Below are 25081 nucleotides of genomic sequence, written 5' to 3'. Positions count from 1 at the left end.
ACATATTTAGTGCAAACAGAAGCCTTTATACATTTGAGTTTTAACTCTGTTGACCAACAACACTTCAAACCAATTCACTGTTGAGAAATATCCAGTTAACCTCAATACTGTATTGAGGTTTCAGAAAGTAGGCCTAACTTCTGCAGCATAAGAATTTTTGCTCGGGCCTGTTTTCAGCCACGAATCTGGAGTCTCACCAGGATGGGCCAGATGGATATTACTGCTAACTGTCACTAATTAGATTTTCTCCATTGGCTGAAAATCCCCCTCGATTTTCAGCGTGTGGGAGTTGGCTGTTGGCAACACTGGAAACATCTATTCACATTTGAGTTGATTAAACGTTCCTTTGCCGTGACAAACATTTAACTTTGGGTGAGGTGGGGAGGGCCTCGCGCTGGGTTTGATTCAGGCTGCTTTTCCTATTGCAGCGTTTCTTGTGACACACAGGTTGACATGTCAGCAGAATTTCAAGGTGAACAACCAAATGAAATCCAGAAAAACTTGCCAGCAGCTGACTTTTTTTCCCACAGTTCTCCCCCTAGTTCATTGAGGGTCTTTCTATTTCTGAGCACCTTCATCTCAGTCAGATAACACTTCATGCAGAGAGCTAAAAGAGGTGAGAAGAGCAGGAGCAGGTCACCTGGCACTTAATCTCTCCAAATATTTTGAATGTTTAGCTTGAGCTTTGCTGCACTGCCGGATGAGTGGGATTTGCAGGTTTTGGAGAACTATTATATCGAATCCATTTAGCTGACAACTGTACTGGATGGATTTATATACAGACAGAAAAAAAAGGCACAGTTTTTTATAGTTACACTTGTTTAAAATATTGGAATGAAAAATCTGTGTTCATGAAAAATTGTCTGATTAATTGACCATTCACTAAAGCCCTGCCTCGAGCAGCTATTGTCTTATCATAGCTTAGCAGGAGGCTGTAGTAAAAGCTACTACAAAATAATGCTACTATATTAAGAGCGTAGGGTAACGTAAGAAGTTTTGTCCACATTTTTCATGATCAAGTTTAGAATACTAGGACGAACTAGCTCTGAAAAGCAATACAAGAACATTGCTGCTTCTTTATTTTTGTGTCTTCTACTATAACTTATTCTACTTCTTATAGCATAATTGCATGCATGTTGCCATCAAGACTGAATTGTAAAAAAATCAAGGTTTGAATAATGCAATTTATATATATATATATATATATATATATAAATATATATACACACACACACACACACAGTATGAAGCAACAATAACTATGAGCCTTGTGGGTTAAAATGGTCAATTGGCAAATAATACTGCACTGACATTCTCCTGTTGAATGCAAAGAGGTTGGAGGTTAAAAATGGCGGACCGACCTTCAGAGAGGATCCTCGAGGGCTGACACACTTGAAGGGTCTGCCCTCCCCGTCCATAGTGTCCTCCACCTTCTGTCTCTTCTCAGCTGCCTCTGCTCTCCTTCTTTCAATCTCCTCCTTCATCTTCCTCTTCTCATCCTGAGAAAAGACAGATGTGTTGAGAGTTGAGGCAGTTCAGCAGATGCAGTGTCAGAAAGAAATCATGTTTGCATTGTCCTTTTTCTTCTTGTGCAGCATCTTTGGAGTTGACAGGGAGCTTGTTGTAAATTTAATTGAAGCATACCTAGGTGGCGCTCTGTTTTTTGCCAGCCCATCCATGCAGGATGTTGCTGCTCAAGCTAACGTTGCTCTTGTATTTACTCTAAACAAACCACGGTTACTGCTGGAAACCTAAAGCCTGCTTCCTGTGCACAAGTGGATTTTCCCTTGGAACGGACTCACAGACCCAGAGTGTCGTGAGCTGCAAATGTAAAATATGTCAAGGCCTGGGTATACGTTGAATGACTTTCCCATGGTTTATGGGTTATTATATTGAATAGCATAAGCGACCAACATGACGGACAACCAACAATCAGGAATGCAGCCAACCCAGACAATAACTATGTGCCACTTTCTAATTGATTTACTTATTCTATCTAATGAAGCAGACCAGGAACAAATTAAATTACTCAGAGCAAATTCTTATTTACAGTGATCGCCTGCCTCAAGAAAAAAAAAGGCATTTTGGAAAGCTTGAGACATGCAGACTATCAACACTTTTTAAAAAACAATTAATGTATGAACCATTTGTACTGTATTCAGAAGAGGGCTGGTGCTTGGCAGTGTATCACCCTACTCCAGCAGCCTTGTCTTGGTTAATTAGTCTCTCTCTATCTCTGGGCCATCTTTTAATTACAAACCAAAAGGCCTCATTAACATCACACAAGAGGAGAAGAACGGGGGCAAATAGCGAGAGACGGGCCACCACATTCAGAACCAAGAGCAACAAAGAAGACCAGTCAGGGTAACAGCGAGAACGCAGAGCCTCAGAGCGAGCGGATGAAAGGGAAAATGGACGACATTACGTGGTTGAATACAGATTTGAACACATAGGAAGAAGGAGGTTATCACATTTGAGATACATAATGATGAGGTTGTTGTAAAAGGTGGATGAAGGAATGACATGCATGAGTTATGAGATAGGGACCCAAATAGCTGGAGTCGTGATAACAGTGAAGTATGGCGAGATAACGTCACTGCGGCGCTAGCATGAGTGTGATGCATGGGTTTCAGCTCACACAGGTGTAAAGGCTAAATCAACATGAAAGTGGTAGTGTGAAAACCAAGGGAAAAGGACGTGGGTTGTGAAATCTAAAGATATAACGTGAAGAAATAAGAGGAATAAATGAGACAAATAAGATTGAAATCAAACTGAACTTAAAATACATATTTGAGAAATAAAAACACATATCTTATTTCTCCGCAGGGATAGCCCTGTGCAGGTGGGAATCAGTCCCGATTAGCAAGCTAAGCTAAATTGCTTCCGCCACAAAAGTGGAGGCTAGTTGGCTTGGCTTGCTTGTCTTAAATGTCGCTAATGGCACATAACCAGCATTATGTGCGTCCCTAGAATAAGTTGTGTATTAACATACGTAGGCTATAAAGGGATATGTGCTCCAGCTAGTAACACACCATGGAAAATGCTCTCAGATGTCAGTCTAAAGCTGCCATAGGAGACGTCCACTTAAGAAGCCTGAAGCTTCAATGTTGTTTCCCCAAATATGTCCAAAAACATTTGGATCCTCTTTTGAACTGCACGGTACCTGCATCATTATAGTTTATATTTCCTAAACATTATTTTTTATTTCAGTTTGAATTCAACAGATCATCAAGAAGAAATTGGATAAAAGGGAGAAGAGAAACACAGGCAGTCAGAGCTGAACTGATCAAACAGCATCTATAAAGTGACTGACTCTCCTCCTTACCTCCTCCCTGGCTTTTCTCTCCGCCTCCTCCTGCTTCTTCTGCCTCTCCTCCTCCTCCAGCACCTTCCTCCTCTCCTCCCTCTTCCTCTTCAGCTCCTCCAGCTCGACTTCGGCCTCTTGCTGCTTCTGCCTCATCCTCTCAAACTCCTCGCTCTCCGCGTCGTCGCGTCGGCGCTTCAGCTCCTCCAGCTTGCGCTCCGCCTCCAGGCGGGCAGCGTCGTCCTGGTCGTCACCGGCGGACACCTCGGGGGAACGCACACTGCCACGACTGGGACAGACACACAAATGCGGGTTTGAGCACACACGCAGGTCACAACAGAAACAAAAACTGTGGAAGTAGCACGCAAAGCTGGTTGACGTTCAGGTTGACACTTGACATTTGATACAAACTGAATATTCAAACAGACACTGGAAGGACTTGTCTCTTTCATGGACAATAAAACACACACAGACAGAACCAAATGTGCACACAATATACAAATACCAACAATCACCATTGCAAAGATAATGTTACAGCCCATCTCAAGTTTCATCCAGTGTTTCACGCTGGGGACTAACTTCAGCTGACAAAACACACAACTGCTCTGCTACTCACAAAACAGCTGGCTTGTTGAAAATACAGATTCAGACTTGCAATAAGCAATCGACAATTAAGGTCCCGTCTGAATAAACGGCCCTTGTTCTGCATATACCAACAAGCGTTACAACCAACATTTTCTCCTCAATCATTTTAAGAATAGGTGTCAGACTGCAATATTATAATTCAGTAAACATAATGTTTTAATGTCATGCTATCAATAATGTTTTTCTCATAGGTATGTGTTTATTTTCCTCACACTTCTGGATATCTTATTTTAGACAGAAACCGTGAGCTTTGGTTGTTGTGTAGCATGACCTTTATGTCAAGAATATCAAGTTACTGCAGTGACTTTCCACAACTGGTCAAGTGAAGACACTAGACACTGATCAATATATATTTCTATATTATATTATATTCTAATAATATTTCTTTATTATGTTTTATTCATAGACCATGACGTCACCCTTTAAGTTTGTGTAATGATTTTGAAAACTCAAGTTTGACATTTTGGCCGTCACCATCTTGGTTTTTGGTCGTCGGCCTCTTTTTTTTTGCAACCAGAAGTGAAATTTGTAACCAAAATGTTCAAGTTAACTTTGAAAACATGAACATGAATAACCGGTCTGGGAGTTATTCATGAAAACATGAATAACTCCCAGACCGGACAACACTGTGGTAGTGACCTGTCAATCACAAGGTAGCCACGCCCTACAACATTCCCTGCTTAATCATCAATTTTACTCTAAATAGGATCATCATTTACAAAATGAACATCATGCTGTATTAAAGAAGACTTCCAAACTAGTAATTTACACCATAAACTCATGTTTACTGAGGTAATAAATCAACCAGAGGAGTCGACTTCTCGGCTTCACTTTTCAGATTATTGCTTGGTTTTATATATTTATATATTGGGACAGTGTGGGAATGAATTTCTGCATGTCACCTTTCATTATCTTATTAGCTACAAAATTGAAGCATCAGGCTTTTTTGAACAAACTACTAAATTATTTTATGCATGACTGATAAATCTTGTTTTTCATCTACATTTATGTAATGAGTATCAGCCAGGAGGGAAAATAATGAAAATGCATGTGGGAAACAAAAGTACAAAGCATCCATAGTGATGCATCTCCGGTAAATACAACATATGTGGAATTAGATGGAATATACTATATCGATTTTTACTATTTTAGCTATAGGACAAATTGAATCTCATTCAGTTCATTATTTTAGATTTGTTTGGGCACTCATTCTTAATTGGCAACAAATTGGGACGTGAACTTTGTTGAAAATGGAGTCTCTTGAATAATTCATCAGGCCTGGCTGTCCCCAGTGTTATTGCGTCTGTGTACCTGAGGGTCCTCTCGGGTTTCCTGTGCTGGTTGGGAGTCGCCTCCTCCTCGTGCAGTCCTCCATTCTGCCTCCCCTGTTCCTCCCTGGCCCAACCTCTCTCATTCACCTGCACAGAAACAACCACGGGGACAGTGAGCAAAGGTGCAACTGGTGGGTAGGCTAAATGGGCGGAGTCTGGCATGTGACATCGCGGGATGTCGAACGAGAAAGAGAACGAGCGCACACCCCAAACAAAATAACACAGAACATCACATAACACAGCGTCCACTCCAGCATAACTAGTGAGACCGGATTACCTAACATGTGATCACCATGGGAGCTGTATATTTTGTATCTTTGACCATCATGAAAACATCATTCAAGTTTTATAAATTATAATCATTATGTGTCCAAGCCCAATATGTACACTGCCAGTCAGGCTTTTCGAGCATCATATACAGTATTATTAACCTGTAGCACCGAGGGTGCATTTGTCTCATTGTTGATGCTATCTAGCACAGTCTATGCATTTTTAACATATTATAGGCTGAGCTGGTGGACCTACTTAACAACACCTGTCTTGATAAAGTCATTAAGACTCTTTTTAATTACTTACTGCAATTAAGTCTTTGCATTAATCTGCGCTTTAGAGGGCAAATGTCAGCTCAAAAACAGAGAAAAAAGTCACACTTTTATTACTCTGAGGAATAAGAAACGTCACAAGAAATGTATCTTAACAGGGAAAGAGCCAAGAAACGTGAAGTGTCTCTGAGCATCTTTGTTTACACTATCAAAGGCTCTCGAAACAGATCTTGAAACTAAGAGGAGCGCTCGTCAAAACAGGTCAGACAGACCCAGACTGACTACAAAATGAAATGCTTGGTTCATAAGGGGGTTTTGTTTGTCAATGTAAGAGAAGGTGACATGAGAGATCAAACTGGAAAGTGTAAATTCAACTGTGTCGAGAAGAGTTTGAAAGATGCAAGTTTTGGGTTGTGTGATAAATTGGAAGCCTTTATTGATGCATTAAAAGACAGATCATGGGTTTGCTTGGTTAAAACCATACTTGTGGAAAAGTATGACATTTGTAATTGTTGTTTTCTAATTTTGGGGGTTCTAAACATGGACTAAAACGTTTGACTGGAAGTAGACACATGATACGATGGCTCAATGATCTTATGATGTCTCCTTGCAGTAAACACACAAATTATTTTAAATTACATTATGTTCCTCAGCTGCAGAGAGTTTTTGGAGTGGAGTCTGTGTAATAAGTGTTGCTGCTCTCATAGCTGAGATGGAAGACATGCAGAAAAACACTGTGACCACTAAAACGTAGGCTCAGTTACCGCCAGTTTGCAAATGGTGCAAGCCACACTGTGACGACACGGGGTGTCTGGGTAATTTCAGCGTCTGGCTCCGACATAAATCACAAGTCAACAAGATAGCCTTATTAAAAGAATTCTTTTGTGGCTTAATCTGGAAAGATGTCAGTTTACACATCTCCTGAAAGATGCATCAAGACACTGAAGTTACCCAGAGAGATGTTCTGTGCTGTGAATCACACCTCTACTGTAAAGCTTACCACATGAATGATACCTCATTATCCACTGAGTGTAGTATCTCAGATACCTCATTGTCCTCTTCAGAGTCATTTATGAGAGTCACAGACTTATTCTCTGAAGAATAATCTACATTATCATCCTCAGGTACCTCCTCAGCTACTGAAGCCTCCTCAGCCTCTGAATTGGTTGACTTGGCTTGGTTTGCAATCTCACTGACTACTGAATGCGTTTCTTCTTCAGCAAGTTCCTATGAAAAAGGTTTATAGCAGTTCTTTGAAAGAAAGATCAGTGATTGCCTCACAGATGTGCATTAGGAAGTGAACAAATCAAAGATCATACCTTGCTTTGCATTTTAGGTTCTTCGGTTGATTCCTACAGAAATAAGCATTACATTTGCAGGGACTGTCAGTTACAAAAATAACCCAATAAATGGCTGAACTAAATGAACAGGTGACTCACCTGTTCTCTCAAGTAAGACATTTTCGGTTTGTCCTCCACCACCTCCACTTTCTGCTCCTCTTCATTAACACCCTCATCTGCTTCCTCTCCACCCTCGTTAGTAGCCTCTTCTTCCTCCCTCGGCTCCTCTCCCTTCTTCTCCTCTCTCCTTGAGCTGTACGCCTCCGTCTTCTCCTCTTCATCCTCATTGTCACGGGAACGACCCCTACGCCAGGAGGAGGGCCTCTCCTCCTCTACGTTGTTTTTCTCCATGGCGATGCTGTCATTGCCGTCTGTGGCGGTGGGGTCCAGCTCCTTTTGTCTATCCAGAGCCTCCTGCATGCGCCTCTGCCGTCGCTCCTCACGTTTGGCCATGCGATCCAGTAGGGCCTGGTCCTCGTCTTCACCTCCACCTCCTCCATAAGAGCTGCTCACAGACATCGTCTGTGTCACACTGGGAGGAGAGAGAGGAGACAAACATTTTGTTAAAGAGGAAGAAGCCTTGAGGTCAGGGCAGCAGACGTCGGCTGTTAAACTGAATGCATGATATTATCTCCTGTTAAGTGGCAAGATACTTGTTGTGTTGTTAATTTTATGCAGTTATCGGGTTTGGATGTTAGTAACTAATGTGCAGGTGATTCTGATTGAGCACAAACTTGGTGCTTTGACAAGGACTAAACAAGACAGCTAAATAACCGTGCTAAATTGACTCACTTGGGACTAGATCTCCGACATTGCAAACAATGGAAATTACAGAAAAAATGTTAATTCCCAAAACTCAACAAAAGCATATGCCCGGTAAAGTTTCCTCAAAATGTTTGGCACTTGATCAATTGCATGACTGTGACTTGCCACTAATACTCCAAAAAAAAGGTGAAAGAGCAACAATGTTCAAGCAAACACTTCTCTGGGTTGCAAAAAGAAATGAAAAAGTGGCTGCCACATCGGTCAGTCATTTAGCCAGTATGTGGAGAATGCTGACAACTGGCTGCATTGAGAGGCCTTCACCACAGATATTCTTTAAAATAAACTATTGGTCAGGCTTCAAAATAAACAGAAAATGAGTGTATTTCTCTTGGATTCCAGGTCTCAAGTTACATTTTCATCCTTCCTCAATAGTTCTTTTGTACATACAAGAGTCAAAATGATTCCTCCTCTGGGAATCATGAAAATCTGTATAAAAGTTCAGGACAATCCACCAAATGGTTGTTTTTATATTTAAGTCTGGACCAAAGTGGTGGACCTGTCCAACTGACCATCTGCATGGCTAAAAACTACGTATTTATTATCTCTTTCAATCCACCAAATACCATCCACCTCACTCCAAACAGCATGAATCCTAAAATTCTGACCTAAAAGTCTGGCAAACATTATCCTTGCATCTACTCAATTGACAATGGATATTCAACACTGGGTCCTGTCTCAGCATCTTCCTGCACAATCCCCTTGTTGTTTGACTGGGTCAGGATGTATCTCTGAGCTCATAGAGGGGAAACATTCATGTCCACAAAGCAGTGTCTGTGTTGCTAGATGTCAGAGCAACCCACCACTTCCACTGCAGCCAAGACGATTGATCTAACAGCCCTGAAAAAGGCATAGAAATGGATATTCAGCCCCTTTGTTCCGATGGCAGTCTTTCTGATGGATAGGTATGAGATCATGAGTTGGTTGTCGCATTGACAGCTGAGACTGGGTAGAAAGTGGATTGCAATTCTTGTCAAATCGGTTGATTTAAATGTAATAAAGGATGCAAAAATAATGAATCGTTTGAAAAAGCCACTTTACAGAAATCCATCATACAACACCTGACAATGTTACAATACATAACTAAGCACAGCAGACCTGTCAAGCTGTGGATTTCTCCACATGTTGAAGTGGTGTGCATGAGGCTCGAGTAAGGGCGACACTACACTATGTATCTAAAGATTTTGGAGGATGGCATCGAGCTTGTTTTGCCTTTTTGAAACCCCCAAAATAATAAGAAATGTCAGGCATTGATTAAACAGTGTTATGGCAGAACAAAATAACAGACTTAATCTTTTAGCGTGTATCACATGTAGCCTGTGTGCATATCTAAAATCTCTAATTTTAAAAAGAACTATTAGCTACAGCGAATAAAATCTGCCAGAAGCAGTTGTCATATCAGCTTGAAAAACTGATACCTGCCTGCCAGAAATTATAAGGGTACTTTTAAAAAAAAAAATTCTATCTGAATTCAAGAACCCAATGATTAAAAAATCCAAATAAATTTGGTAAACGGTAAATCTACCATTGTAAACTAGATATTTCTTGAGCAAGAACGAAAAGCTTGACAAACAACAGTTGCTGAGAGCTCAGCAAAGTCTCAATTGTTTTATGAAAGAATAAAACTTCCCACCTCCCAGAAGTCTTCAAATAATCGTCAAAAACCTACAATATACCGTCCTCTTCTTAAAGCAGAGGTTGTGAAATACATTTTTGAGATGTTCTTCTGAGTTGTCCTGACATTCTTTTCACACAGAAACAGGACTTTAACTGGGCAGGGTGATATTACAGTGACAGTTTCCTCCTTTTCTTGTTTCCTCTTTTGCCTCCTCAGCTGGACCAAAAGTGAGAGCTAAGCAGTCGGCTGTTGATGTTATATATGTCACAGACAGAAGCTGTTTTAATATACGTGTGTCACCTGTGGCTGTTGGTCATGACCAGACTGTCTGGTTGTCCGCTGGGCTCCTCACTCTCCCTGCCCTTCATCCTCTCCTGGCGTGCCCTGCGCCTCCTCTCGCGGGCTGCCTCCTCCTCATCATCATCATTCCTCGCCAACCTGAGGGAGACGAGAGAGATAGAAACTGTGAGGACACGAACTTTCAACTTTCAACCCTTTGCCTAAGTCTCCCCTTCCTCAATTTAGCTTCCCGATTAGAAACTTCAAAGTGAACGATTCTTTAAATTGGACTGTAATCATCGCAGTGACCAAACCTGGTGGATTTGTCTGAGCTTTTTTTCCCTTCTTCTCTCTTATCAAGCTGACCTGTCAGCTGTGCAACAACCACTACTTCTTATCGTGGCTGCAGTTTCCACGAGCTGATAAAAACTCAGTCCGGAGACATGGCTTGGCTGAGGATAACATGGAGCCCGAGAAACAGTGCTTCTGGTCTGGTCTGGTCAGTGTTAGAACAGAGCAAAATGTAGCAGTGTGTGCGTATGTGTGTGTTTATGCAGTGCACAACCACCGTTTAGATTTCTACAAGGGATTTAATACCATATTTAATCTAGAAATCACATTTTTCAAGTAAAAAAAAATATCTTGTGTCAAAACAACTTAGAGATACGTGGAGCGAGCTCTGTTTTGTAGATAAGGTCTCTTGTTTTAATGAAATTATAGTCACAACCTCAGTTTTGCAGAGACAACCATTTCAGCACCTTCTCACTTAAAAACAACAGTTTGACACTTTTGGAAATACACTTGTTTGCTTTCTTGCAGAGAATTAGAAGATTGATTCAACTCTCATATCTGTACGCAAAATATGACACCACAGGGGAGCCAGGGGAAACGGTTAGCCATGGTTCTGCCCAAATGTAAAACAAAATCTGCTTACCAGCATCTCTTAAACTCTTCAATTAACCTAACCTAATTAACCTAATATCTTGTGAGCATTATTACTACCTTTACACCTTTGATCCATTGTTTTTTTGTTGGCTGTTTCCCCTGTTGACGTATTTATGCTAGGCTAAGCTAACTAGCTGCTGGCTGTTGCTGTGTATTTAATGCAGCGATATGAGAGTGGTATGAATCTGTTCATCCAATCATCAGCAAGAGAGCAAAAAAGTATTTTTTTAAAACGATGAGAGAAGTAGGCAGATAAGAAAAACAATTTGGTGGAGGGAATATTGCTTCTTGTTTTCATAAAAATGTTGACATAATCTCAGTTTTGCTGATTAACAACACAAATATAATTTGCCCAGTTTATTTCTCTTACAACCTAAGAATGCGTGCATGTATATAATTAAAAAAAAATCGAAACCTTTAATGATTTCGACAGTATGAAACTCAGTTTACTTTCGGTGATGCATTTTTCCCAATACTATGCTAGTCAAGCATACAGTAGATGATGCAAGTCACACCAGGTCATGTCTAACATACAGTATCATTGGTAAAAATGTTTTTGCATTAGAAGCTAAGAATTTGAAAACTGCTTCTTTCTACTCCTTCTCTGCCATTAAAAGGGATAAATCTGCTGTAAAAACAAACTGCCCATATGCTTAATAGTACAAAATCTAACGCAGACATGTAGTGGTTTAAGCAAAGGGTGCGGCTGCATAAAATCATCAACACAACTCCATTGTTCACAATCTAGTTTGGCTAGTGAGCTACTGTATATTTATGTGCTTCAATTTGATTGAAAGCAACAATGAGGCCTTTTCTGGAGCAAAGTCACTTTGTCAAATTCAGAATGTCTAACAGAAATGGAAGTAGACAAGTTTAGGGAAATGGCTACACCCAAAAAGTAAAGAATGATTGATATGGTATTATAAATCAAATAATCATAAACTGTGCATATCTAACAACAGTTAGACAGTTTTTCCTTTTATTCCAAAGTATCAAATTAGTTCCCAAACTGCTGTTTTTCTGACCACCTGACATCTATGAACTCAGCTCCATGCTTGATCTGTGTCGCCCCGACTGACCTTTACACTCCCACCGCTGACCACATGCCTAGCTACCTGACATCACAGCGCCGCCTTTGAGGTCAGCCAGCAAAGCGTGCTATTGCATGTTAATTGCAACATGTGTGGTGAGCTGAGCTAAAGCTGCTTTGGTTTATGTGAGGTTTTACAGCTTGTGAACAACAGTTTCCTTCTTCCTTTCCTTCCCCTCTGCTGTTCTTTCCGTCTCCCGTTTCTTTCTCTCAGATGAGGAATGTTGTCATAACAGAACAGATTTATCTGTTAACGCCTAAGATGGACCTACGGGACAGTGACATCGGTGACGTCAGGTAATGATTTACACATGTGCATGTGTGTGCTTTGTTCTGACAATTCAGCATTTTTAAGGTCAGAAAACTGTTCTTATTCAGATTAGTTTGACTATTTTCAACCTTAAAGTCATTATATTTACAACCATCCACTGTGGCCACAAATTAAAATGACAATATATAATGGTGAATGCTAAAAGGTAGCATGGCAAAGCACAAGTAGAGGACAGTCAGAAAGTCAACACTGACTCTGTAAGAATATCGATCCGAAGTTTGCAAACATTAGCTTACATTAGTCACAATGAGCTACGGGTCACATCAGACCAAGCAAAGCTGCAACAAACAGTTTTTTTGCTAAGTAATTCAATTTTTTACTTTTAAGAGGAAGAAAGTGTTATTTCTTCTTTCACAAGTTTCATAATCTTGCTTGAAATATACCCTCCCAAATCTTTTTTTTTTTCCAACTTCATTTGTATTCCATCAACTTCAACTGACTTCCCCTGCAGTAGAGAGTACATTAACTCTTATTTAAAATGCCAGAGAGAAAAAAAGTTGAGAAACAACTGCCTTAGCTCCCAGAGGACTGCGCCATCCCAGAAACGGCACCAAATGTCATGAGAAAGAGAAAAAGACAACAGCTAAAAATGGAACAAAAGAGACCTTGGTGGCGGTGAAGACGACAATCTCAGGGTTAAAGATTCCTCAGTAGGAGAGAAGTACAAACTCCTAAAAGCTGAATTAGCATTCCTGTCAATCACTGCCTTGGCTAGAGACGCGTACACAACCAAAGCCCTGATTTAATATCCCCTTCCTTACCTAGGCCCCAAACTCTATCAGCATACTGACACAGAAATATGGAGATAGGTGGAAGCAGGGACAGGGGAAGAAAAAAAGGAGAGAAAAGAAAGAGCGAGTGAAATGGAGAGTGAGGATAAAAAGGAGAAGTGGGAAATGAAAAGCGGGAAAGGAAAGGGCGTGCACGATAATGGAAAAAGGAGTAATCTACAGGTTTAATCATACTCGACATCTTTGCTCAGAATGATGTGCAGCCACAGTTATAAGCTTCAGGTATGTGGGTCTGTCAGAATATAGTATGCAACAGATGCCCTTTTCTTGGGTGGCCAAGTACAGTATGTAAGGAAAGCAAAACTGCACCGTATTTTCTGACAGCTAATTTACACTTAGCTTTCCATGAGGCAGCTATGTCACAGCTGAAAAGGAAATTAAAAGTCTTGTCACACGTGTATAAATTTGCTTGTTTCTTTACCGCATAGTACAGTAAAGCTGATTTAGGCAGGATTCTGCATCCACAAAGTAACTCGCGTGAAAAGCACCAGCGCCCAAAATATCGCCATCAGCGAGCCTATTAGGGAGAAATATGTCCAAATATTTTCTTTACAGCAAAATATCTCAGAAATGTCAGTGAAAACAATTCGGGAAAAGCCCATGAGAAAAGACTTCTTCACCCCTCCTCAAGAGGAGAAGGACGGAGGGAAGGGAGGGAGGGAGAAAAGTAGAGAGGAAGACCGAAAAGAAAAGCTGCTGTGAACAAAGAGGAGGGGAGAGAAGTAAGGGATGGTGAGGGAGAGGGAAAGAGGGTGGGGGCTCTTCTTACACTGTCAGAAATGCTGACCCATTCCCACGCTGGCCTCTCTGGACTATTTCCCTTCCTTCTGCTGGCCCAAAGAACCACAACGTACCCCGTCTGTCTCTCTTCCCCACCCTGTGCTCTGCTGGAACACACAATGTTAAAATTCCCCTAGACTGCATTTAAAACATAAATATAACATTTTCACTTCTTTTGGGGAGTGAAAGAGTAAAATTTGGCTTAAAGAAATCAGCAACAACAGCTTAATTCCTTTCCAAGCTGATTTTGTGAGGTAGAAGTTGACATGTACGTGGCTCAACCTCTCCCTCCCTATCTCTATCCCTTTATCTGTGTCTGCCTCTCTCTTCCTGACAGAACCAACAGGTTTACGATGCAGGACAGGGTCATGTTTGGAACGGTCCATTCAACCAGGGCGTGGATTGTTTGGCATGGCTTATTCACGGAGGATGGGTGTTATTTCCTCGGCCCTTCCTGGTCCCTCGGGGGGGGGAGGGGACAGCGCAGATGTGAAGAATGAACGGGGGAAACAGGAGGAAGACGAGGATGGTGGAGCTGGAGAAGGAAGAGGAGACTGAGAAGGAGATGGAGAACAAGAGATCGGGTTAGGAGGGAAGAGGACAAGGATGTGGATTTGAAAATGTATGTGGAAGAACAAGATCAAAACAGAGAAGCAAGGGGAAGATGAGAAGAAGGAAGGTATGTAAGCAAAAGGGAACGAGGAGAAGTTTTGGGAGAGAACGGGAAGGAAGAGGAGAAGAATAAGGAGGGTGAAGGATTGAAAATGAAAGTGGAAGAAGATGAGGAGAAGGGTGATGTGGTGGGAGGATGACAGGGAGGAGAAAGGAGATGGAGAAGAAAGACAGTGACACCCAGGGGAGAAGAAGAGGATAGAGGAGACGCATACAGAATGAGAGGAGGAGACGGTGTGACAAGAAAGACGGAGGAGGAGGAGACAGAGGGAAATGGCAAATGTCAAAAATAGACACTTCCTAGAAAGGACATCAAAGAGGAAATTTCAAAGTCTTGCAAATCAACATTGTATATCTAGCAAAGCCTTGAATGAATTACATTAGTTCATTTAAGGAAACATGTCTATTGATACCACTCTCGTGTCAATGCAATGAATAGGAAGCTACAGCCTAGTTAGAATAATTAGCTGAGTTTAACAAAGTCTGAGTGGATGGGATATAAACTGCACAAAAAGTCTAAAAACGACTTGGCTGGGCTGGGTGCAGTGACTAGAGTGGCATTAATCTTATCTAATTCACAGCGAATTAAAGTATTTCCCAAATCCTTGAACTGCTCCTTTAACTGTCCCAACATACAACAGTGGTGACTCATCATTGCGGACGTGCCGACTATCTATCTATGTGCAATGTCTAAATATTCAGTAAGGGCAATGAACTGCTCCAGCTGCAGACAGTAACAACAATGTGTACTATCAATGTTACAAAAGAAGACTATTTCTCGCTGAAGCTAGTCACTGATTGACTGGGAAAATTCCACATCCATGCGCTCTCTTTGGAAAAAGATGAAAAAAAAAAAAGAAGTGGTTGAGACATTCCTGTGTGTTTCATTGAACAGAGACGTACTATAGGACTGATGAGCAGGGGAGCTAAAGAGCATGAGAGAGTGTGAGTTTATGCAGAGCAGAAAACCATGTGTGTGTGTGTGTGTGTGTGTGTGTGTGTGTGTGTGTGTGTGCGCGGCTTTACTGAATAGAACGAGAAGTGAATTGAAGCCCATTGCGCACCTCTATGTAAACAATCATTTTCAACTATAACCGAGGCTGATATAAGACAGAACAGGGACGGCTTGGCTCTACTCCCGCCACCCACACACACACACACACACACACACACACAAACAGTTGATTATCAGAAAAGACAATGGTAGCTTGTCAAACCTTCATCACCTGATGCTGATCCAAACACACCAACACACGTGCACGCTAAAGCGAACACTTGCACGGTAAACTTAATAACTGAATGCATGTATTTAACCTGCACATGCACACGCTAACATGCATATGCATAGCACACTTACACAGACTATGGGACAAATACACACTCTCACGCGCGGACAACCTCGCTGTCCCAGCATGTAGGAAACAGCTCATGGAGACCTGGCCAGTAAACACTTATAATAGCCAGGAATTTGGCATTCCTACAGCGGTTATTATATGGCCCCACACTCTCCCTGCGTCTCTCCGTCTTCTCCCAGTGTGCTCAGTGATGGTTGAATGGAGACAGGCCAATGAGACAACATGTGGTTTTGACTAGTCCAACCAAGAGGGGCATGTAAATATTGATTGTTTCAATATATTGGCAGAGATGGAAACAGTGTAGAGATGTAATCTTTTATCAATAACAGGAGCGGTGTGTCGCCTGCTAGTTGAAATTATTGCTTCCCGGACCAAATAAACAGTCATGAACAAACTCCTGCCGAGCTGAAAATGTACATGTCAAAGGCGCTTACAACTCTTACTCTTTTTCACTCATGGTCCATTTCTCTTTCAGTCAGTCAGTCGTCATCTCTTATGCTCTTCTCAGTCTACATTTTCTGCCAAATTCCATCTTCTCCATGTATCATAAACCCACCAAAACTGCATAATTACTTCTAGCAGCAGGGGTTTTAAGCCATGAAACATAACAACAGCATTAACCTTCACTTCAATCAGCTATTTCGATTGCATCTGGGGAAATGACGCGTAAAATGTTAAAAGAAGTAAAAACAAAAATACGTCAAGAGGGAGAACATTCTATAGCTGTTAGACCAAATCAAAATGTAAAGCATCTTTACACCAAAATGCAATCAAAACTGATTCTGAGGGGACAAAAGCTGTAGATAAAGTTGCTATGGAAGTAGTATGTGTGTATGATTTAGTTGGTCATACCGTTTCCTCTCCCAGATATGTCCCTCAGGACTAGGGAAGACCAAAACAAAGCTAAAAGGATAGTGAATGCCGGACTTACAATTGTCAGGTTGCCAGAAACATGACTCCAAATGACTACTATCTACTCAATGTGCAAATATGAAACTGTTTGCTAACATGTTGCCATGTCAACTTTATAAAGTGATAGTATTGTACAAGATATGTAATTAAAATATAATGGCAACACTGAAATTGCTTGTTACTTATGAGCTAATATATATGCTGATATCTGATATACTTCCCTGATAAGCTATTGAGCGATAATATTGGTCATGTAGATTTATCGGTTGGGCTTTGTTCATTACCCAAAATAAATACGTAGAAGAGTAAAAAGACCCTTGTTGGTCTCCGTGTAATATCCCTGTGGCGATAACCTTGACGCCATCCATACAGCACACACAAGCTGGCAGACACTTTATTTTCACTGTCTGGATGAATGACTTAACCCTCTATTTTATCACCCAATATATCTCCTTCACTATTGTGCATGGTGTGCACAATTTTACTGATTTCCTTTATATAACAAATGCTATTTTACCTTGAGCAAAGGGGCCTTGCTCATCACGAAGGTAAAGTGCTGCACACATTGTCTTTGTGTCAGAGAAACATTATCAGAGAAAAACATCTATGCATTCAGCAGTGGTCAGACCTATGTCAGCTTGTTTTTCCATCAGCGATGGAGTAACTGGCTCTCACAAAACTCTTCTCACAGATACATCAAACAGGCGAGTGACCTTGGCCAGTATCTGCATCCACATCAACCTCATCCTTAATTGGAAGGGCTGCAGTACACATGAAGAGACTTTTGTGAAAAGGCTCTATAAAATGCCTCCTTGGCACACTATGTATCAAGTTCTCACAATAAAAACCCCTCTTTTACTGAATGTGATTGCTGAACTTGCCGTGTTACCGCTCAATCAATTTGTTGAAATGAACTTTAGCTTAATCAATTTCTTCCATTGAATCTGAGAGAGTTCACAAGGCTGCGGTATAGGGGAGAGAAAATTGGAAAGGGGGAGGGAGGGCGTGACTGAACATTCCCACTTAAAGGTCATCTCATTGCTTATCAGATTTCTTATCTGCCCCTTTTTTTCTTTTAGCCTGTGTCGGGGAAGCCAATATTTGCTGAGCAATGTTTTTTAGGACTTAGAGGAGGCTCTAAGCCATTAAAGCCGGCTCCCTCCTGTTCCAACTTGGCATGAACATCAGAGGTGTTGATGTGCGTTGACAACCAGAGCCTCATTATACAACACAGGCTGCTCCCTCAGCTTCACACAACTAAGTAGTAAGATCTTCAGTGACAAGTTCTGTGGCTGCAACTACTAATGAATCTGTTGTAAAGGACAGCCTTTTAAAACACTCTCTGCTTTGCAAGATAATTAGTTGGATAATCCTGGAGTACTAATCTCCAAACGTCAATGACCTACAACCAAATGGGTCTTACCGTTCGGCCTCCAGGCGCATCTCCTCCCGCTTCTGCCTCCTCAGCTCCCGGCGCCGCTCAAAGTCCATTTCCTCCATGACTGTGCCCTGAGGGATGACATCATTAAACACAGACACGTTCATTTAGTCAATTTCAGGAAGCCTGAGAGGAAAGAAAGACAAGAACACGTTCATTTAAGTATCCCGAGAGGACAAAAATACTTGTTCACCAGTCAAACAAAGCCTTAGTTTTCTGATATCTGGTAGTCAAAGTACTGAATATAAACGCACAGGGGATTCAGAGGAAATGAGGCGTGCTTTTAATCCAGGGTTACCGTTACAGCCAAATCCCAGCTGTATTATGTTACTGCTAATGCAAACGGAACATCCTACTGCTGCTGTTTCATATTAAAAGCATTTAAGAGGCAAGACATGGGGTGGCTTTTATTGTGAAGCAGCCACAGGAAACACAATGCATTCGCATGAGTCACCGGGGTTAGCGTGTTCATCAAAATTGTCATTTTGGGGTTGTTTTCATCAGCGTTTTGTAAAGAAATAGTTGAGTAGCTGCTTGTATCTAACCGCTATTAAACTTTCTGTAAGCTCAAATCAACCATGACTGAAATCTTTCTAAACACAGTATTGACCAGAAGTGTGTTTTTATGTATTAGGTGACAACTGGCTGTCTGAAACCTATGGCCACAAACTGTTGAAAAACAGAGGAATGAGGCAGAAAATGAATGAAAAAAAGAGCGGAGATACAGGAGGGAGAAGCCAACACAGGATGTTAACTCAATCAGTTCTCTCACTAAAAATACCCCACTAGGATATGTGACAGTGAGGCCCGAGACCACCCAGGAGCCACTGAGCCTCCCATCATACAACCACCAGCAACATCTTCTATACACAGGAGCAGAGTAAACACACTCTAGCTGAGCACTTGAGGGAAGGAGACAAAGGTGCATGACGGTTCATGTAACAAACAGACAGCACTGAATAAAGTTGTACTTAAACACTTCACCCTTTGTGGTGATACAGCATGAGGAGGAAAGCGTGGCAGAAAATAAGCTGTGTCCAAGTGCAGTACGGAGAAACAAAGGAAGAGCTTCGACTGTCATACCTTGAATTAGCCTTTCAAACAATGTGTTTTCCTTCACACCATACCAGCTTTTCACAATGCTCCCTCCAAGCAGATACAAAGCTACAACGTGTAGTAATAGTCTCCCACAGTCCGGCCTCAGCTGACAGAAAAAGGCAAATGCCTGTTTCCTTCCCCTCCCTGCTAGTCGTCCCTCCCTCCATCCCTTAGTGGCCTCCTTCCTTCTTTCCCTCAAGCTTTCCCCCCCTCGCTCCCCCCCTCCCTCCTCCGTCCTGTCTCTCCTTCTCTCCCTAACTCTACTGCAAACCTTTCCTGTGTTGTTTACCTATATACACATGTCAGAGCTTGGCTAAACTCTGTTCTAGGACATTACTCCAGCTTCCTGTGTAAGCATGCTTTTTCTTTCATCTGCATTTGCATACGGGGGGGGTGAAAGAGAGCCTCATTTTATACATGCACATCTGTATATGAGTATGCATGCATACAAGCATGTAGGTGCAACATTACAGCATTTGTGTGCATGCATTGACACTAAGCATGCACAGATACACACAGACAGGGGATGAATACTAAAACGAACCATGACTTTGAGGGATCCTCCTTCCCCCCCCCCCACACACACACTGCATCTTCTCACTCAGTCTCCTCCCCCCTCTGTGAGCCTGTACAGTAAACACAGCCTTGTCCCCAGATATTTTAAACAACGCAAAAATTCACTCTCTATGTTTAGATGCACTCTAAGTGTCATTTGTGAAACGAAGGGAGGGTGGAGGCAATCGGCATGTGGGGCTACTCATACAACCAAAATTGAGACGAAATGAGGGCAATAACGAAAACTGACAAGGCCTCCAAACAGCACCAGTCTAATCACATACTTCCTAGAACCAGTGACGCCAAGGGAGACTAAGTTATTAGTAACACAAGCACGGCAGCATATAAATTCAGAGTTATTATTGCAAATAATGCGTGAGAAGACTGCATTTTAATTTGGTGTTCAGTTTTGTAAAAAAAAAAAAAAAAGTGTTCTAGAACATTTACAAGAAAATTAGAATAAAAGTAGTTCTGTCAACAAAATTATCAAAGAGTGGACCATATATACAAGATCTCACATGAATAACAAACCTGAGATAATTATATTTTTCAAGCTGATAAATGATGTATGAATAGGTCTGTTCAATGAAAGCAAGACTGAACACTGCACAGTCACATTGTCTTGTCTCCACATGGGAGATCGCACCAGGCGTAGGGGCAGAAGAGGAAGCCTGTGGCTTGCAGACAAGGCCCTCAGTAAGACGTAGAAATGTAACTGTTGTGTATATCACTGAAGGGACCACCCACACTTTGCAAAAGCTAACAGAGGCAGAACGGGAGAAAGACGGCATTCCAAAAAGTTGAGCAACCTGAAGTCACAAGTTTGTGACATTTTCAGACTTTTTACAAGTTCAGCCTGTCTTAGCCTGTCCACTGTAAAACCTCTTCTTCCTTCCTTCGCTGCATCTGTCCTTTTATTCCACTATTTATCTCGAAAACCTGCATCCGTCCACCCCCCCCCCCCCCCTTCTTATTCTGTCTCTCTCTTTTCTGTCCTCCGCCCCCTCTTTCTCTTTCCCTGTCTGCCTCAACCTTCTACAATGGCTATAATGACACATTTACCAGTCAAATTACTACCTGTCGAGACTGCCAGACCCTGGCACAGAACCCAGTGTCTAAGTGCCAGCCTCTTAAAAAGCCTTAAAAGCCAAGTTGATATTATCCCGACAGCCACTGGGATTACACCACCTTATAATGCCTCTATCTTCTCACAAAGTCAAAGCACCAAAGCAATGGGCCCCTATCGGCCAAATGAGGCACAAAGTAGATCAAGCAACAGTCTGGGATTACGGCTGAAGAATAAGTATGGGCCAGCAGCACGTCTATTTTTGGCTTTAGTGAAATGTTCCTGATGCTGGCGTAGCATTCTGTGAGAAGGGAAAACTGCAGCTCTTTGGTCAGATTGGTTACTGTGATACTCAGAGCAACTATCCCCTCACAACCTTTAGACAAACACATTAATCTCCACATTATGGCTATGGAGCTATGCGAGGAATGCTCCTATTTAGCCTCTGATTTTAGCAGAGGGGACTTGAAAGAGCCTCCAAATTACTCATTCACATGCCAGCTACAGCCTCCTCCTTTGGATCTCTTTTTGTGTGCAGTGAATGTTTTGCTTGTTGAATAAAGAGAATTAACTTGAAGATAAACAAGTAAAAACTAGCTATGTGCTTGCCAGCTGTGAGGTTGGCAAATAAACGAACAATAGTGACTTGTTGCAGCTGGTGGTTACGAGGCTTAGTCACAAATCACATACAGTTTTAGGTTTTTAAAACAGTGACATTTATGACAGTTGAAAAAAAGCTACTTTACTAGAATCTAAAACATGTTGGAACGTGAAGCCTATAAAATAAAGACAAAACTTTTACAGGAATCATCAATTCACAAGAAACAATAAGCTAATGGTTGACAATTGCTAAGAGAACGAGTCTACAGCCATGCTAGCAGCTCTTTGAGGCTTTGCTTCTAAGCTAATTGCTAATGTCGTCAAGGTAACATGCTCACAATAACAATGCTAACCATCCTCTTTTACGGATGACAGGAATGTCACTAGTTTTTTTTAGGTATTTGGTCATAAACAAAACTATTGGAAATTGAAATTCTGGTTTATACATCTTTTCATTTTCATCTAAATGAAAAAAGTGAAAGAGCAGAAACCACAGTCTGCAGTTATTATATTTGTCCATATACTAAAAACTGAATGGTGCATGCTGGGTTTACAGAGTAAGGACATTAAAGCAAACACCGTGTTGGCCTCCAGAGGACCACACTGTTCTTTGGAGAGCAGAGAGCAGAGGAGAGGAGTTGTATGTCTAGCAGCTATGGAGTCACAGCTGTGCAGCTGTCCAGGTGAAGAGAGGTATTCTAGGTATCTGGAATGTGAGGGCAACACTGGCACAAAGCTTGATCTTTCTAGTCTTTGCATCAATGGAAGGAAATATTTTGTCCACCTGCTGCAGTGGTTGGTATGTTGGAGAAATCATCAACCACTTGGATTCTTTTTACCAGCCACATGCCATTTGATTTTTCAGAAATAATATCAACTACCTTAGAGACTGGATGACACAAGAGATTCAAATGCTGAAAGCCAATTCTATCAAAACAAATAATGTCCAATATTATTGAGATAATAATGAATAGGCTATAAATCATGGGATATTGCGGAGGATATGGCCCCTTAACTGTGAAAATAGAGCAGAAGGATTTAAGTATTTTGACACCAGCTGTCTTCATCAATCAACATTTAGTCATCCAGAATAAGAATTAGAGGCTTCTATTCAAAAGTTAAAGAAGACGAAAATACAATTGTCTCATTGTGTCAAATGTATTGTGACATCCTCTCTTCAAATAACATCATGGGTACATTCAGTGGTTCTTGCATTTACTGCCTCATAAAACATTTTTTGTTGCATTTTTTGCATTCACATTGTCTAGCCAGCAGCTTTCTTCTTCTCTGGTTTTGCTGCTGTATTGCTCCATATTGTACCACAGCACCACTAGTGATCAAAATATTGTGAACAGTTTATTCCAACAAAGAACAATCATGCTGCACATTTTCACCAACACTGGAAGACATATTATTGCAGTAAAGCACATCATTAAATAACACATTCTGTGAGAAACTTTTTAAGTGTGAGTACGTAGGAGTTTACTGACCTTGTGGGAATTTAACGTTTAACACTGACGCACTCCTCCATGTGCTTGTAGCTACTGGACAACCTACTGTAAACTGTCTATTTATGGATGCCTTTAATTGGCCGATTTTTGGATGCTTACTTGACAGGAGATGAACAGACTTACACTTAAACCAGAGAGGCAGAGGTCTGGTTTTGATTGGTTCGGTCTAAGCTCAGATATATTGGTAAGTATTTTGACAAAGTAAAAATTAACATTTGATGCTTGTTTTATCACACAAATAAAGCTTCTGCACTAAACCAGGGAGGAGGAGAGAAATAAAAAGAGAGATACTGCATGCCTGTAGGTAGTGCACACTAACAGCTGTTTTGGCTAAGGCTCTAGGGACAGTTTGAGTTGGGTAAATCTAACGTTTTCTGCAGGGGTAAGGACTCTCCTGAGATTAGACTGACAGGGCGGTTAAAATATGTTCAGCCTGTGTGTGAGGGTGTGTGCATCACGATAAACGCTTTTTAACAAACAGGATTTACATTCATAAATTAGTTTTGTGTGTATTTATGTAAATCTGTGGGTGGAAAGTTTGCAGATGTGTCAGGAGGAAGTGCGTAAGAATAATTGCATGCTTTTTTTTGGTGTCCACTTTAAATGTGTGTGAGAATGTTAGCGAATATTTTTACAAGTGCGATATTGAAAATACATATAGCCACTGCAGGCACAGTATGTGTGCATTTATGGAACAGTACATGTGTGTACATGTGTGATATCCATCACCACCTACAGTGCTGTGTTTGGAAAGCTGGCCTTGTGGTTGTGGTTCTCTGCGCTATGCGTCTCCTCTCACACGTCCAGGCCTCGGCAGCATTAACACGTTTACAGTCCCAGGATGCAGAGCGGCTGTGGATGAGCATTCATAAATTCACTGGAGAATTTTGGTGCACCAAGGCCAAGAATTTCTCTCTTTCTTTCCATCTCCACTCATCCTTCTCTCGTCCTCATCCATCATCTAGAATCTCTTCCTCTGCCTGCCCTTTAGAGCCTGACCGATACATTGGTGGGCTGGCATTATCGACTGATACTGTGTATTGGTATATATTAGGGCTGTCACTGTTCATCTGAAATTTGAATAACTGTTTGAAATTCGGAAGTGATTAAATGTTCAATCTGTAATGATATTTTCCTGTTGAAGAGCACTGTAGATTCGACTCCACGGATGGAAGATTCTTGGACAAAGCTGTTTGCTGACTTGTAGTAATATGAGCTTATAATGTAGCGTGTTACGTTGGCTTGTTTCTTAAATAAGGCAGCCGAGGCCCAGTTGAATATTTACATTTTTTTTTTTAACTATGTGCTTGCTCTAATTTGTGACGACAAAAAGTGACAGCTCGTGCATGTAACAAAAATGCAGTACAGAAAGAGAATTGTACGCTTTAATTTTTAGATGGCTTTAGAAGCTTTTTTATCACAAATTCATTATATGTTGTTTATAGTTGTTGATACTATTGATACAAAATGAACTTGCTGTTACATTAGCTGCTAGTGTTTAGGTGTTACTTTAAAATGTCCCACTCAGTACAAATCTCTATATAAAGAATCCTGAAAAATACTGTTTGTTTGTTATATATGTTAATGTGAAAAAAAGACAAAACCAAAATGCTGATATGTTATTAATGCCATTTTTTTTTAAACTCTCTAATATTAATATCAACCTCAAAAAGCCATTATCGGTCGCCTGTTTCTTTAACTCTCACTCTTTTCTCACTGTCTCTATCTCCTCTTGGACCACAATGCAGCAGCTTAGCCAACAGCTGCGGACTCTGTGCTCAGCTACAATATGAGAAGACTCAGGGTTGGCAGTGAATTAGGCTAAGTAATTGGTTTACCCATGTCCATGCAGCCAAGCTTCTTTCTGTATTTGTCTGTGTCTGCATTTCATGCCACAGTGTGAATATCAACCACAATAGCTTATGTTGTCAAAGCCGAGGTCTTCGGCTGCGACTATATATTTTAGGCAACATAAGAGGAGGCCAAATGCATCAGACCTCAGCTCAATCTCAATACCATCTGCTTTCCACTCACACTCTATCTTCTCCAAAACAAA

General features: G+C 41.2%; 1 protein-coding gene and 1 long non-coding RNA gene across 13 annotated transcripts in view; one reads left to right on the top strand and one right to left on the bottom strand.

Moving 5' to 3' along the window:
- cald1a (caldesmon 1a) overlaps positions 1-25081 on the bottom strand; it is a 53017-nt gene that overhangs the window by 10770 nt on the left and 17166 nt on the right. For 7 of the 12 annotated variants that reach the window (XR_011103513.1, XM_068716838.1, XM_068716839.1 and 4 more), the window contains 8 exons: positions 18181-18266; positions 9903-10040; positions 7262-7694; positions 7142-7174; positions 6837-7049; positions 5261-5367; positions 3326-3593; positions 1362-1499 (listed from right to left, as the gene is read on the bottom strand). Coding sequence is in view for 11 of the 12 variants with exons in the window: in XM_068716838.1 (XP_068572939.1) it covers positions 1362-1499; positions 3326-3593; positions 5261-5367; positions 6837-7049; positions 7142-7174; positions 7262-7694; positions 9903-10040; positions 18181-18257 (1407 nt within the window). In the remaining variant the exon portion in view is untranslated. Of the gene's footprint in view, positions 1-1361; positions 1500-3325; positions 3594-5260; positions 5368-6836; positions 7050-7141; positions 7175-7261; positions 7695-9902; positions 10041-18180; positions 18267-19278; positions 19413-25081 lie in introns of those variants that run through there. The other 5 variants (XM_068716836.1, XM_068716842.1, XM_068716845.1 and 2 more) reach the window with 5 other exon arrangements.
- Positions 11964-15043, top strand: LOC137877114 (uncharacterized). The gene is made up of 3 exons (XR_011103512.1): positions 11964-12012; positions 12131-12213; positions 14156-15043. It is a non-coding gene; the product is annotated as an uncharacterized lncRNA (long non-coding RNA).

This window comes from Cebidichthys violaceus, unplaced genomic scaffold, assembly GCF_023349555.1.
Source record: "Cebidichthys violaceus isolate CVI_PGR_0920_01 unplaced genomic scaffold, fCebVio1.0.p SCAF_21, whole genome shotgun sequence".
NCBI lineage: Eukaryota > Metazoa > Chordata > Actinopteri > Perciformes > Stichaeidae > Cebidichthys > Cebidichthys violaceus.
Note: the sequence above shows the minus strand (reverse complement) of the source record. Positions and strands in the feature narration are given on the sequence as shown.